General features: G+C 34.5%; 3 protein-coding genes across 3 annotated transcripts; 2 read left to right on the top strand and 1 right to left on the bottom strand.

Annotated features, from left to right (window-relative positions):
• Positions 1–6,625: 6,625 nt before the first annotated feature.
• Positions 6,626–6,979, top strand: HETIRDRAFT_54154 (uncharacterized protein; the record flags this gene model as incomplete). The annotated part of the gene is made up of 2 exons (XM_009553578.1): positions 6,626–6,757; positions 6,794–6,979. Coding segments are annotated over 2 exons (318 nt in total), but the record flags the coding sequence as incomplete, so codon positions are not given.
• A 2,536-nt stretch (positions 6,980–9,515) lies between these two features.
• HETIRDRAFT_422598 (uncharacterized protein) lies at positions 9,516–10,448 on the bottom strand (the record flags this gene model as incomplete). The annotated part of the gene is made up of 5 exons (XM_009553915.1): positions 9,516–9,635; positions 9,688–9,772; positions 9,953–10,020; positions 10,141–10,297; positions 10,387–10,448. The coding sequence occupies 5 exons, from the start codon at positions 10,446–10,448 to the stop codon at positions 9,516–9,518; spliced, it is 492 nt and encodes a 163-aa protein (XP_009552210.1).
• Positions 10,449–11,595: 1,147 nt separating this feature from the next.
• HETIRDRAFT_422599 (uncharacterized protein) lies at positions 11,596–11,840 on the top strand (the record flags this gene model as incomplete). The annotated part of the gene is made up of 2 exons (XM_009553916.1): positions 11,596–11,600; positions 11,654–11,840. The coding sequence occupies 2 exons, from the start codon at positions 11,596–11,598 to the stop codon at positions 11,838–11,840; spliced, it is 192 nt and encodes a 63-aa protein (XP_009552211.1).
• Positions 11,841–15,219: the final 3,379 nt, after the last annotated feature.

A 15,219-nucleotide genomic window follows, 5' to 3' on the forward strand; every position in this document is an offset into this window, starting at 1 on the left:
TGGCCAATTATTTATAATCATGTTTTTGATCAAATTTGAAAATTAAGGTAGCATTATCTATACTAGTAGAGTCCCATTGAATATTATACTCAATCATAGTTTTACACATTCTAAATCCAAATTGTGTAAGTGCCATAATTTGTTTTTACCCTATATAAAGTGTATTATTTATTTTCCATTAGTTTATTATCTTCTTAGCTAGTATTTAAACTAAATCCTGAAAGACCTGAATTTTTAAGTATTTATTGACCTGTTTATTTATTAGATAGAGGAAAGATAAATATTGAATAAAATTTGAGATGTTGAGGTTGCCTATATTATGTCTACTTATTTAGATTACTAAGTTAATATATTAGACCTTGTGGCTTAGTGGCTTAGAGCATTTGTCCCAGGTGCTTGTATATATAAGGTTGTTGGTTTAACTTTGGCAAAAGGCAAGTTTGTAATAAGGTATATTCTGTGTTTAGGTATTTAACTAGTGCTCTAATAGACATGAATCTATAAGAAGGCTATGAAAACTGTAATGCTTGATTTATTATTATTATTCCGAAATTTCAAGTTATAATTAATCCTAATAATTCTTAATTTAAGAAAATTATGTCTAATTAGAACAGGTTTAGAGAGGGGGTAAGCTAAGATGTCTAATCCTAATCTTTTATAATTTAGTATAGTAGGGCATCAATTATAGCTAATTAGAGCTTAATACAAGGGGGTGGTTTTCTAGATGATCCCATTTGGATCCCTAGTTTTATAGGTTTTTTTATACATTAGGGAACCCAATAGGAATATATTTGGTATTAACAAGCCATCTCTCCTTTTTTAGACTAAGAAGGATAGAAACATAACTGGTATAAAAGGACTACAGAACAAGGTTTCCTTATATGATTGTTATTGTCAAGGTATGATAGGTATTTAGGCATCCTACTTTGGATCCCTAGTTTTACAAGGTTGTTTCTGTATTAGGGAACCCTACCAATACTGATGTACAGATAAATGGGAGTGTTCAACCCACTAGGAGATAAAAAATATGTCAGCTTTGATAATGTGGAGCAGAAAATAATATCCAGAATGATGTAAAACTATCAAAGGCTTGGTCCACAATGACGATAAACTAGTTTCTATCTGCAATGACATTAAACTACTATTGACCTATGAATAGTGAATATATTCTGGTGAAGCACGAAACCCAAATTTCCATATTGCAGAACCTTATTTATAAATGGTCAGGTGCTTCCATATTCTTCTACCTTTTAGTGGGGGATCATGATGTCATTCTGGTTTAATTCCTTAATTCCAGATAAGATATCTGGGGACATGAAAAAGCTGGCATTTTCTTGTGGTGCACTAGTCTAGTCTTAGAGTCAAAGACAAGAAATTCCACTCCAAGACCTAGTCAGCAAGCAACTAGAATATATGTCTAAAGTCAAAGGTCTAGTTGTGGCAAACTAGATCACAAGACTCATTATAGTTGTATATTGTGAAATCATGATATTGAGTTGGTTATTCCCAAGTCCTGACTGCTCCTTGAGCCAATGTCTGGGATAATGTTAAACTAGCTAATATCTGAAATAATATTAAACTACTGTCCCTCAGTTTTAAAGATTATATTAGAGCTAGAATTATCCTAGCTACAATATGTCCACAATAATAATAAACTACTTGTCCTTTTTAGCATAGGGATTGTCAATCAATGTTATTATTGATGACAATATATTAGCCAAGTCTAAAATAATGGTAAACTACCCTCATCTCTAGAAGACAATATCTATTGTGACTTGGAAGACAACATTAGATAATAGCAGTTGCCTAGCTCATGGCATTAAACTGAGTTAGCCAAAACACATGGCCTAAGTTATCTAGTTTGATATATTATGAACTGTTCTCATCATGCCTTAGTAGAGATCTGAAGAAGTTGAAACCTGGTCTAGGGCCCTATGTACATCACCAATGTATGTTCTAGCATACAAAAAAGTTCTCTTTTACAGATACTCCATGTTAATGATGAAGAAGGTCCACAATGACCTTGCCCTTGTTTGTTTTATTTGTTTGTTATCATTAACATCTAATGTGGCATGCTGCATACTTAGACATGTACATACTTTTATGTATCTATAGTAGTGGAGTGTTGTGGACTGGGTCTGTGTCTGTGCACTGCATTGTCCCTACCTTACTCTTAAACTAGCAGACTGCACAAAAGCCATCTCAAAATAATTGTCCTGCAAGATAAAAATAAAATTGCCATGAAGTCTGCAAAGATGTCAAATTATGGAACATCCTACATGATATTTAAACTGCTTATTTTGGATTTACCTTACATGACCCAAATTAATTACCATCTGTGGTCGCAAAAATCTTCTTGCACATATAGGTCGGTATCTGTCAAAAAACAAGAGGCCAGACTCTCTTTTGGCTCTCAAACCTAATCTCAGTTGGAAATAAGCTCACTATATAAGAGTGATACAGCTTAATAGGAGTACCAATATTAGTCTATTCTTTTCACATTCTTGTCTTAAATCTAACACTATACATGGTATTTCCCACCATAGGCTCACATTTGTGACAAACAAACTCTGGATGCACATCCAATCTCACTAGACTTAAGCTCACCATATGAGAGTGATACTAGTTGGGATTGTTAAAGGAACCCTACCAGACTCAAAACAAATTGCAAGTGTGGTTGCAATAGGGAAGTAGGCCTAAGCCTTGGTAAAGCAATCAACCTACTTGTCTAGAGTCCCTCTTGGCACAGCAATCATGAGGAACAAAGAAGCTATCTTATAAACATTGAGATTTGACCCTTAGAGAAGGAAGAAGAAGAATATGATGGTGTTAGAAAGAAACCACATTGACAAGTTTCTACTTATCCATACACTGTTCCACATATATGCCTTTCTTTCAAGCCCAACTAATACAGTTTGGTAGACATAGTGGAACCAGCTTGGCCTGAGAATCCAAGCTCAGTCCATAACAAAACTAGTGGATGAAGGAATAACATCCTACTGATGAGGGGCCTAGAAAACCCCAAGAGTCCACAAACAAACAGCTCAAGAGAGATGGAAAACTCCTAGAGGACTGAACAACATAAGTTGGCTCTCTTCCTAGAAAATAAAGTCATAGCAGAAGTCACATCTGCTCCTTGTTTGGCTCAAGAAAGCATATCATATATGGAATGGCAATAAATCATGCATGGCATGTGTCCTATTAGGTACTAGGATATAGAAAAAGGGTATTGTTATAATCATGGTCTGCTAAGGCCCTTCAAGGCCTAGGTCATTGACTCCCAATGGATATCATCATTGCTAGTTGAGTATTAGGAAATATATTCTAAAAGGAGAATTAAAAAAAGGTCTAATTACTATTTCACAAGAGAATCCATCCTGTCAGAATTCCTATGTTAAAAGGAAACAATGAAGAAAATACAAGAGTAGGCACTGAGAGAGAGTAATGCCCATAGGAAAATTCCTGGAGGAAATTATTAGAATTCTCATAACTTCCAAAGTAGTATATAAGACCCATAGAATAGGCTAAGGACCCTTAGTCCATCCTCTTTATTTGCTACTATTGTCTTATAGTAGTCTTCATTCAGTATTACCATCCAATGGTACCCTTTGCCTAGTACTGTCATCTTCAAATACTCCCTGTAAATACTATCTTCTCATATATACTTGTATAGTCAAGATCATCATCTTGTTCTTCCTTATTGTGCAACCTAGGAAAGAACCTCCTACTCTTAGGGTTATTAAACAAGCAGTTTATAATAGTCTGTAGGCTTGGTCCTCTATAGATTTTCTTGTTCTAATAGGACATGTTCCAGGAATAAAAAAATCCTTCTAAGATGTGAATCTGATGAGAAGGTTGTTGACATAAAAGTGTTTGTTTGCTTTATTGTAATAAATGATCTTTAGGTCTGAATCTTCTAGAAGAAATCTGAGAACTTTGGCAGGGTCTGAGATATATCCTTGCTCTGCTAGATATCTTTGTAAGAGTGTCAACTCAATGGTTCATTCTTTAAAGTAGAAGGAAACTGTATATCTTTGGCTTATAAGTAAGCTTTCCTAGGCATATGGGTCTTTTTTAATGATTTTGTTAATAAAAATGTTGATCTGGTCAAGGAGCTAGATAATTTTGGAGAACATTTATCTAGAGATGAGGGCCTAGAGATAATAAGTTTTGTGGGTGAACTCTTCACTGTGGATGATAAATATAATCCTGTTAATTTTGGTTCTAACTAGTGGATATTTAGTTGCATCCAACTTGTTGTACTTCATGGTGGTGAATATCCACAAAATAAAAATTGCATGGTAAGCTTTTTACTCATGTCTATAGATAAGTTCTTCTCTGATTCTGTCACAGTTAATGATTTTTATAGGGGCTCTTCTGAAATTAGGGATAAGAGTGTGTAGGTAGTCACTTGGTCTTCTGTCATCCATATTAATAGTATAGATGGTGTGGATGGTATAGAGTCCTATATTGTTTCTTCCAATGAAGGAGTTTGGGTTATTAATGAAGCAGAGTTTATTAAATGGGTATCCAAACTTATCAATGTCAAAGAAATATTTAGGGGCTTTTTGTAGCCAAAATATGGCTACTCTAGCATATGTTTTTCCTAATGCTTGGTGCCTAGCAATAATTAGGATTCCTGTGGGGGATTTTGAGCTATTGGCTCTATCCTAGATAGAGCTTCTTTATGTTTGTACTTCTCTTTTAATGGCCATTGTTAGTGCTTGTAGATGTTGGCAATCTAGCTTTTTTTGATAGAGTAGGGAATAGAAGAGCTTGTTCAAGTGTTAGGTCAGAGATCTATTATGTGCACTTTATATACTAAAAGTGGTTCTCTAGGCTATCTAAATCATAAGACTTCAATAAATAAAGATAATGGATTGTCTTTATACTCATGAGAGGAATTTAGGATCGCTATCTGCTTTGTCTTTGAAAAGATAAAGTAGATAGTCTTTAAGAATGTCTTGATGATCTTAGGGGATAGGGTCTTCTTCTTCTGTCTAACAGATAAATTTAGGAGGTATCTAGCTAAGGGCTCAAAAAATAGTAAGTCCATTATACATTATAGATATTAGAAAATAATAAGAGTGAGGAAATAAATCCAGTGCTTCATCAGACCATGTAAGGATATTCTTAGATCTAATAGAGTTCACAAAGTATGAGCTAAAAAGGTAGCTAGATACTAGGTGTAATACAGAGATTAAGTATATTACAGGCAAATGAGCTAAGGAAGCATGCCTTCTCTTTGACTTGTCTAAATATATATAAAGCTATTTTAGGGCTGGATCAAGATCTGGTCCATGCTTCTAAAGCTAATCTATGTATCTATGAAGTGACAGGTGTCAGGAATAACTCTATAGCAATAAACAATTGAGATCTATGGTTAATAATAAGCTTTATTATCAAAGATCTAAGTATAATAAGATAACCACTTATGTATGTCCATATCTAGGACCACATTTTAACACATGCAAAGCATATGAGAAGGTAGGCTTGTATAGTAACTTAGTAGTGACTCATTCATGATTCCTTACTATTGATATACTAACACATAAACACTTTCATACTTACCCAATTTACATGCTTTTTCATGAACACTTACTTATGTTTTGGACAGCCTCTGGCTCCTAGTCAGTCTTTGGTTCCTGAATCTTACTAACAAAAAGTGTTGTTATCCAGCCAAAAACCTTGATAGAGACCAAAAAGCACAAAGTCAATAAGAGGTTGGTTTGGATAGTGAACAAGGGAAGCTTTGAAACAAGAAATCTTTATAGGTATGACAATAGAGAATAATAAAGGATTTTTGGTGACAGTTTAGTGAGCTACTTTATTGAGAAACTTGGGTAATAGAGAACTAGGCAATAGAGGGGCAGTCTTTATTAAAGTTGTAGATGGCATTATAGTAATTTCATAATCTTTCTAGACGAGATTACAAAAGTACTGAAGCTATTTACTTACCTGTTTCCCAAGAATATTGCTCAGGTCCAGAGTTAGAAGGCTAAGGATAGTTAATAATAGCATATAAGTGGGTATAACAGTTGGAACAAGCATGTCAGTAGGAATAGCTTTGTAACTTTCAAAGTCCTTGGTTGAAATGATAGCAGGTCTTGGAAGATTGCCCCCTCAGCACTTATACTTTGAAAGATAATGTTGTAGCAGCTACTTTCTTACTACTGATATAGAGGGTATACAACTCTGTAGTATTGTCAATAAGCAGCATGTTGTTATAGTGGGTAATATGTACTCATGCCCACAAAAAGTGTTTGAACACCATCACATGAAGCTTTTATATGAGTTGCTAAGCCTCAGTAGTCTTAAGAAATTCATGCCTTCTACTAGAACCACTAAGTTTACACCCTCAAAAAGAGGTTGGATCTTTGCTTTGCATAATCTTGGATACTCATATTGAAAAATTGCTTCCTTGACTGGTGCTTCTGTTGGAGCATGCCATTATACTGTCACTTGCAAGAACCAATTCCATACCTGACACAGTCTCTCTCAATCTGGCTGGCCACATATTATTGATAGCCATATATAGTGCAGGGTCTTTTATGAGATCTGTACACACTATCTAGACCCTTATCCCATTATTTCCAAGCATGTTAAATATGTAACATCCCAACAAGTTTGTACCATAGCAACTTCTGCTAGCTACCACCACCGAGTTGCACGTCGCAAGCCCTTCCTATTACCAGCGGCTATCTGGAAATGTCTCATTTGGGCAAAGGAAAATATAACAAGGGATTGGAATGAGGTTGTCTAGACTGATGAGGCAAAGTTGGAGTTAGAAGAGAGGCTAGGGCATAGGAGAGTGATGAGATTACCAGGTGAAGAATTTCTTTCCATGAACATACAGCCAACCTTCAAGAGTGGTTGTAAATCTATCATGGTATGGGGGTGTATTGCATATAGTGTGAAAGGTCCACTGATCAAGCTAGAATTTCTGCCTACAACCATGAGTAAGAAGGGCCAAAGATGAGGTAGAGGCTTGGGTGTAAAAAAGTATGTTGCACAGGTTCTTGAAGAGCCTCTAAAGAATTTTTTTGACAGGATGGAGTAGCAGCAGATATATCTCATGCTTGTTGTCAAAGATAGAGCACTAGCCCACACAAGCTGCCTCGCAAAATCTGCTTGGTTGAAACTGGGCATCATACTCCTAACACATCCTCCATCTTCACCTGATCTTAACCCTATCAAGCCATTATGGCTGCTGCTCAAAAACCATGTTGCTTATACTCCAGATGCCAGCAATTCTCTTGAGAACCTATGGTTAGCAGCACAGCATGCATGGGAAGAAATTACAGGTTTAGGCAGCAAAAAGCTGGCATACAAGATTCTAGCTACTGTATTGTATAAAAGGCATTCCTAGCTCTTGATAAAGACTATCAAATTGTCAATCCATTTACAATTGCTCTCAGAAGACAGTCAGAAACTAGGAGACATATCATGTCACAGTCACTTGTTCAAACACTTTTCGTGGGCATGAGTACTTGTATAACTTTGTTATAGTTAATAATACTATTAACAACAACTCTCTGTCATCAGGCACTTGCTCTACTATCTTAGAAAGATAAGAGAGTTTAGAGGGGTGGCATTAAGCTGGCAGGCTTATTATATGTGCTAAGCACTAATAGAGGTTGTCTAGGCTAACTAAAGTGTGATGGTCCAATAGTTAAAGACAACTGCTTGTCTTTGAGCTTACACAAGGAATTCCAAGTTATTGTTAATCTTGTCTTTGAATAAGTGGAGAAAATGATTCTCAAGAAAAAGATAATGTTCTTTAGACATGTGATTGTCTTCTCCTGTCCAACAGATAATATGAGATAGATTTCAAAAGAGGACTCTATATGCCATAAGTCCTTGGTATGTTATAGAGACAGAAGAATGATAAAAGCTTTGAGACAAATCCAGTGCTTTATCAGACTAAGTATGATACTATGGATCTAGCAGAGTTTGTAATATGTAAGCTAGAAGGTAGCCAAATGCTGGGTGTAGTACAGAGATCAAGTTGTATACAAAGTGAACAAGCTGAGCTTTTTAAAAGCTCATCTTAGCTATTTATACATACAAGCTATTTAGGATGGGACATGGATCTAGTCTGTACTTCTGAATACTAATCTACATCATAAATGTTAAGGCACCAAGATAATTGAGTCCTTAATCAAGATTAGTAGTCTATAGTCTGTACTTTATCTATATATGATAAGTATATCAAATATCTGTCCACATCATTAGCAATCCAGGAACTAATCATGATTATTGTAAGTAAGTGTTTGTGCTGAAGCATATGAATAAGTTATGTACCATAAGTATTTATGTATAAGTATGTTAATAGTAATTAAAAATGAATCATAGTCTAAGTCTGAGTAATGAGTATATTACCTGACTTCCTTCCTAGGTCACATTTGAAGCATATATTTGAATATGGTCCTAATGGGTGGAGGTAAAACCAGCTTAAAGCTGGGGATCTATTGCTAGCTACATAACTCTATATATACTATGTACTCTACATACAAGCTATATAGCAAAGGCAAGCAAGTATATATTAGGTAACTACTTAAGTGAATGTATCTAAATATAGACCATAAAATAATATTATATAAGTAAGTCATGTAAATGGTTCAGCATAATTAAGTAAGAAAAAGAAAGAGAAAAGAAAATTTTATGTTTAAGTTATGACATCACCCTATTTTTAAGAGGATTATCTATAATTTTAATTTATTATCTTTAAGTCCTTTTATTTTGCTATCTGTCTAGTCAAAAAGCATGGGTTTTCAAGAAATATTGTTATGTATAATCTTATGAAAGTATATTTGTGAAATATTAACATATTAAGGGGCAGAGAGGTGTTTCCTATAGAACTCATCAATATATTCCCAAAATTTTGATAGGTTCCCAATAGGTTTCCAAGTTCTTTCTTTAATAGGATATTCCTTCCAATATACCAAATACTTTAACTTTCTAGAATACATCTTTGAGTCTATAATTTCTTCAAATTCATATTTCTCAATGTTATTGATAATGTCCAATAGAGAAGAAACATCTGTCTTCTAAGGTATAGATAAAGATTTTACATATAAATATAAAAGTGCTTTATTAAAAACAAAATAAATCTGTTTGTATTATGCTAGTAATTTTAATCAATATAATGTGCTATTGATCACTTTCTTAGGGTCCAAGAATCCAGATATGGCAGGATTGTCTTTAGGGATAAAAGTGACACTATGCAACCACTTGTGATCCCAGCCACCTGTCATATCAGTATCAAGGCCAAACTATCAGACCTATAGGAAGTCCATTCACTTAGGCTTGAAGGAATAGTCATGGTGGTAAACCATGTAGTTAAAAATGCCTACAATATACATGTATTAGAATAAATGTGCTAGGTGGCCAGGGATACTGTTTTCTTGTGAAAGGACCATAATATCAGCTTAGGTTTGGGTGTTCATCAAGTCTTGCTGCTATCACATGTTATAAGTAGTGTAGTTCATATGGAGCACACTGTATTGGAACAGCTAGTTATTGATAATGGTGATATTGTCATGGTCCTTATTTGTGAAATCTTGTTCATCATTATTATAAGCAAGTCTGAGCATGTATGCTAGGAGATGGTCCTGAAGACAAGGCAAGAAATCCTGTCATACTAAATTAAGTAGTTCATACATGATAGCAACAATCATTACTTACCTTGAGCATGGGGTCTTTAGAGTAGTTGTGAATCCAATACCAAATACTGAAGTGCTTCCTCATTGAGACAGCAATATGATAGTGACTATTTTACTTTTGAAATCCTTTAAAAAAAAGATTTTAAAAGTTAAATTATATAAATAGTTGCCACCAGCATTGGTGAAAGAAAAGTAAAAAAAAAAAAACTCCTTTAAAATGGAGTTTATAAAAAAGGAGTAATTTGGCCTTCTTGCATTTGTCTCTATGTGCATGTGCTTATTCATACCTATAATGTTTGTTGGACTGCTTTACAACTTTGCAAAGAAGGCATTCACAAGTGTCATGTCTTGTGAGCTATAGAACAAAACTATTCTTGTTAGTATAGTCATATTGATATTTAATGATCTTATGTATAAGCTTGCCCTATATAAAAGATAATTAGTTTTATTCTTGCAAAGAAAGAGAATAACTTACTACTTGAATACTATATAAGTCCATTATTTTAAAGCATAGGATCATATATATGTAGTCCCTAAGGGAGTGATACTTGTATGTGACTAGGTTGAATACTTTTTGCACCCTTTCAGAACCAAAAAGCTTTGGGCTGGTCTTTGTTTTTTGTGATAAGAGACTTTTGGACTAGTGCAGCCTTATGTCTTCTTCATATGGCTATAAGAGAGTTCTTTGGTATTATAAGTAATACAGGTCTTTTTGATGAACCAACTCATTGTGGTGCTAAGTATGATTATTGCAGTGCTAAAGAGTTCAAGGGTAGTGTCCATGTGTAGGTAAAGCTTGGTGTAGGCATACTATATTGCAAGGTCAAAGAGGAGGTTGGCAATGACAGTGTCATAGGGTGCAGGCAAAAGGCCTTCAAATATAGGTGTAGCATACTGTGAAATCAAGATTAGTAGCTAATCCTTGGGTCAGGGTTAGTACAGACCTGTAAGAGGTCTTCAAAGTCCTACACTACAAGCTTTCATATAAAAGAAGTATTTTTAATATGGAGCTGTTATATCATACCATGATCAAAGGTGGAAATTGCACAATAGTTGTAATGTAGGTGTCATAAGAATTGTTTATATCATGTAAAAGATGAGGAAAGCTTGCCATTGATTCAGCTTTTAAATAGCATTATCTACTACTACTTAGAGTAGTTGCATCAAATGAGTGAAGGTTAACTTTCATATACTAAGCTTGAGCTTATGCAGGAGATTGACAACAAATATTATATGAAAATTAAATCTAAACCATCTTAGTTTCATGGAGAAGCATTAAGTCCAGAATATTTCCCTGAAAGACACAAAATATCAAGGTTGTTTAGCAAATGATAAGTACACATATACATAATGAAAATTATCTTTATAGTAGATTCTTTTGGGACCATTGATATCTGTGACTTTTTTCTTGGATGACTCTTTGTTTTCTCCCGTTCTTTCCAAGCACACTTCTGCTAAAAGGTAATGTCTTGTATGTTTTAATAGGCTTGGCATTTTTATTTTTATTAGTGCGCCTTGAGACTGCATTGGTTATTGAAGCTTCAAAGACAGGTGATGCAATACAGAGCTATTACAAGGAGGAAAAATAGCAAAAATATTAGAGCTTTTATGCTTATTAAGGGCATATGAGCCTCCTTGAGCAAAGAAAGTAAAAAGATGAGTGACTTTGCAAAAAAAAATCTGAGCCTGTCATATGACCACTTAATGCATCATAACTGTATCATTTCATCACCACTTTTATTTTCTCTCACACTCTTATCTAGCCATGCCCTATTGACTCTCTCCCTCCAATGATTCTAACTCAGACCAGGAATCTTCCAGGCTTCTTTCAAATCACAACAAAATAATAGCAAAACTTGCCATAGAAGATGCATGCTGCATACCAAAAAGCATAGCACAATACAAGGACAAGAAGTCTAAAAAGGATGCTATGAAGTGAGTTATATTTTCTTCTATTCTTATCAACTAACTCCTTTCATTCTTGACAGGCATGATAATCAAGATGTCTATAAAAGCACTGCATACTGGATTCTTCAAGGGAACAATCTCTATGAAGCTTTGTATGACATCTTCCACATTAGCATGTATATAGAATATGGGCACCATATGACATCAGATACAAAGTTGGGCAATCATTCTAATACTAGACACTCTTCTGAAGATCTTCATATATGAGCTTATGACTGCTAATTGCACTGACTATCCCTTAATTATTGGATATATCAAGGATTATTGGATAGATCAAGGGAACAAAAGAAGATATATCTTAAGATTTTCAAACAGATTATCAACCTCATCCCTGGCTTTCATGCTAAGGCTAAGTCTGAAGGTAATAAGGATTCATTTTAGTCGCTGCTTAACATGGTAGGTATATTATATATGCTGTAATTACCTCTTATTAGATAATTAAAAGTAGCACAAATGCTTGTACTGTTGATACAATACACATAAAGAAGTTTGTTGCTAAGTATGCACCACTTGATTTAGTCATATAGCCAATGGAACTGGCACTCATACTGAACAACAAGTGTGATTGTGGCTTTTCACATCAAATGCTTGTGCATTTTTTATGCCCTAACAAGTACCTTGCAATATTTGACAAGGACCCAATAGGGTATCTTTATTTTTCTCACTTATGTGATGATTACTGACTTTCTTTGACTTTCTTTTTCTTTTTCTATAGCATCTAGAACAAGCTCAAGGATAACAAGATCAAGGTCATTGCCAAGCATTGGTCTACCTTCTTATATAAAGATTACTAATATGACCTTAGCAACTATAAGAAAGGCTTGTTTCATGGCCATTTTCTTCTCTATGTAAGCTTTCATTCATGCTATCACCAATGTGGTGACACTCTATTATTGCATAGATATAAAAAGCCATATAAATAGGACCCTCAGCTGCAAAATCAGTGCTAGGTGCCATAATAATATACACCAAGAGTGGCAACACAAAATTGTACAGCATCTATATGGTAATGCCTTAAACTATTACATATGCCACTTGCTAGGTACATCATTGATTAATATGTTTATGTACATGCTAACTAGTTTACAGGCATACTTTGCTATTAGCTTCATTGATATGTGGAGCCTAAATGATAGAATATTTAATTATCTTATATTCTACAGCAGAATCATCAATCTTTTTGAGAAGTATTAGGCTGATAAGTAGACAAAAGAGACTCTTGCTTGATAGAACAAGTTCCTTTCTATTTTTTCTTCCCATTGCATGCCATAACCTAATTTCACATAGAATGGTCTTTAGGCATGAATCAGGGCTTGTGGCGACCAATCCTAAAGGCAAAAACAATACCAATAATACTGACAGTGAGTAGGAAGCCCTTTACATACTTATCAACACCAGGCTGAAGAAAATGAAGTATTCTATCTTCATATCTGATTCCTGTCTACTAATACATTGCATCAATATCTACAGTACAACCTACTGATCCAAATATTGGCGCACAAACTCCTGCCATGCCTTCACCTTTATTGGGTCCAGTACCTCTAGCCAACAATCAAATAACCTCTTATTGCCATTGATTTCGAATTCCTATGCTACCCTTGGAGGTGGCACCAACACTATTGCTACTCTTAATTACAGTGACTGTACTTTAACAACTAGCTCATTGAGCCCTCTAGCTCTCACTCTAACTATCATCCAGCTTATGTATCATGGTAAAGGTATCCGAGGCCTGCCATTATATATTGTGGATATGAACTAGAACATACACCTTGATAAGCCCATTGCTAGCTTATCCAAGAGGTCCACACATAACAACAATAATAATGACAATGAAAACAATAATAATAACAGTGCTGTGCTTCAATCATGTAGATGCAAGTGGCTAGGGTACAACAATGACAATGACAGTGGTAGCAGTGGCAGTAATGGTAATAGCAATATCATACTATAATTGTGCAAGCATATAGCTATGTACACAAACTATGACATCAATAGTAGCCATACCTTAAGAGTACACACAGCTAAAAAAAACACTGGCACTATATTAACTTCTAAAGGGAAAGGGAGGTCCTAAATAATACTAACTGTTGCTGTTATGGCCCTTTATCTCTAGAACTCTGCCTCATTCTTCTTATCTTTAACTCTATCCTCTTATGTCCTGGGTCTGTCTTTTGTGCTTTATGCTTTGTAGTGTTCCATGGTACTCTCAATCCTATGTTTCCATGGCCCTTACTGATAGATACTTACTAATAGCATTTAAGTTCAATATATACTTGTCTTTCAATGGCCGCGTTTATATAGTCTGACTATATAATATAAGCTCATAATTTGGTTGGGCACAATGCAATGCCCAGTAAGCATTGCCAAACAATATATTCTTGCTTATTGATAAAGAGCTATATATTCATGCTCAATCTTAAGTAGAATATATTTATACTTAGTCTTAAGCAGAATATAAATTCCTTAAGGCTTGGGGAGAATATATTCTGCTTCAGGCTAAGTGCAAATATATTCTCTCTAAGCCTTAAGGAGATTATATTTTCCCTAAGCCTTGTGAAATTTGCAAAAATTATAAAGATTATAATTTTTTCTAGTCCCTTATATAATTATATATTAACTCCCTCCCAATTGGAGGTCTTGAGGAGGTTACAAGGTATATAATTAAATACATAAGTATATATGGTTTGTGCAATTTTGCTAATAATTATGTATGCTCTTATTATATGTGCTTTTTTCTCTTCTATTGTGTATGCTCCTATTATATGTAATTCTATTATGTGTGCTCCTGTGCTCCTATTACATGTGCTCTTATTATGTGTGCTTATATTGTGTATGCTCCTATTGCATATGCTTCTATTGTGTATACTCTTATTATATATGTTTCCATTATATATGCTCTTATTATGTGTGCTCCTATTATATGTGCTCCTGTTATATGTGCTCTTATTGTGTGTGCTTCTATCATGGTTATTATACTCTTTTTATAGGTTATTAGACATTTTGATCTAACTTGAGTAATATTCTTAGAGTTTTCCACTACTGTAAAAGACATATACATAGAATGCATGGATTTAGCAGGTATTGAGTTGAAAATATAAGGTACATTAATGATTAGAGTCAGACTATTTTGCCTTATGCTTCATAGATTTTGTTATATTTTGTTAGGTTCCCTTTTTTGGACTTTTAGTATAGAAAATGCTTTTATTAGGAGAAGAGAAATTAATAATTTGGCCAATAAAGTAATTGTTTTAACCTCATGCTTTAGGTTATCATGTGGTTTTCATATATTGCCATGTGAGATACTGCCCTTTCATTCTTTTTGGATCTATTAGAGCATTATAATCCAAATAGTCTAGGGAATCCTTCTTAGTGCATTAGTATATATAATAAGCCTCTGGCTTAACAATATCCTACTCTTTCCCATTCTCTTTCCATATATATACTTAAGCATAATTGACCAGGTTATTTAATGCATACATATTTATCCTATACAAGTTAGACACACATCCTACTATAGCACATAAAAACACACTTAATGTATACATACCTCTCATATACCCCACACTCCTTGGTTGGCAAGAAAGCA

This window comes from Heterobasidion irregulare (assembly GCF_000320585.1).
Source record: "Heterobasidion irregulare TC 32-1 unplaced genomic scaffold scaffold_12, whole genome shotgun sequence".
Taxonomy (NCBI): domain Eukaryota; kingdom Fungi; phylum Basidiomycota; class Agaricomycetes; order Russulales; family Bondarzewiaceae; genus Heterobasidion; species Heterobasidion irregulare.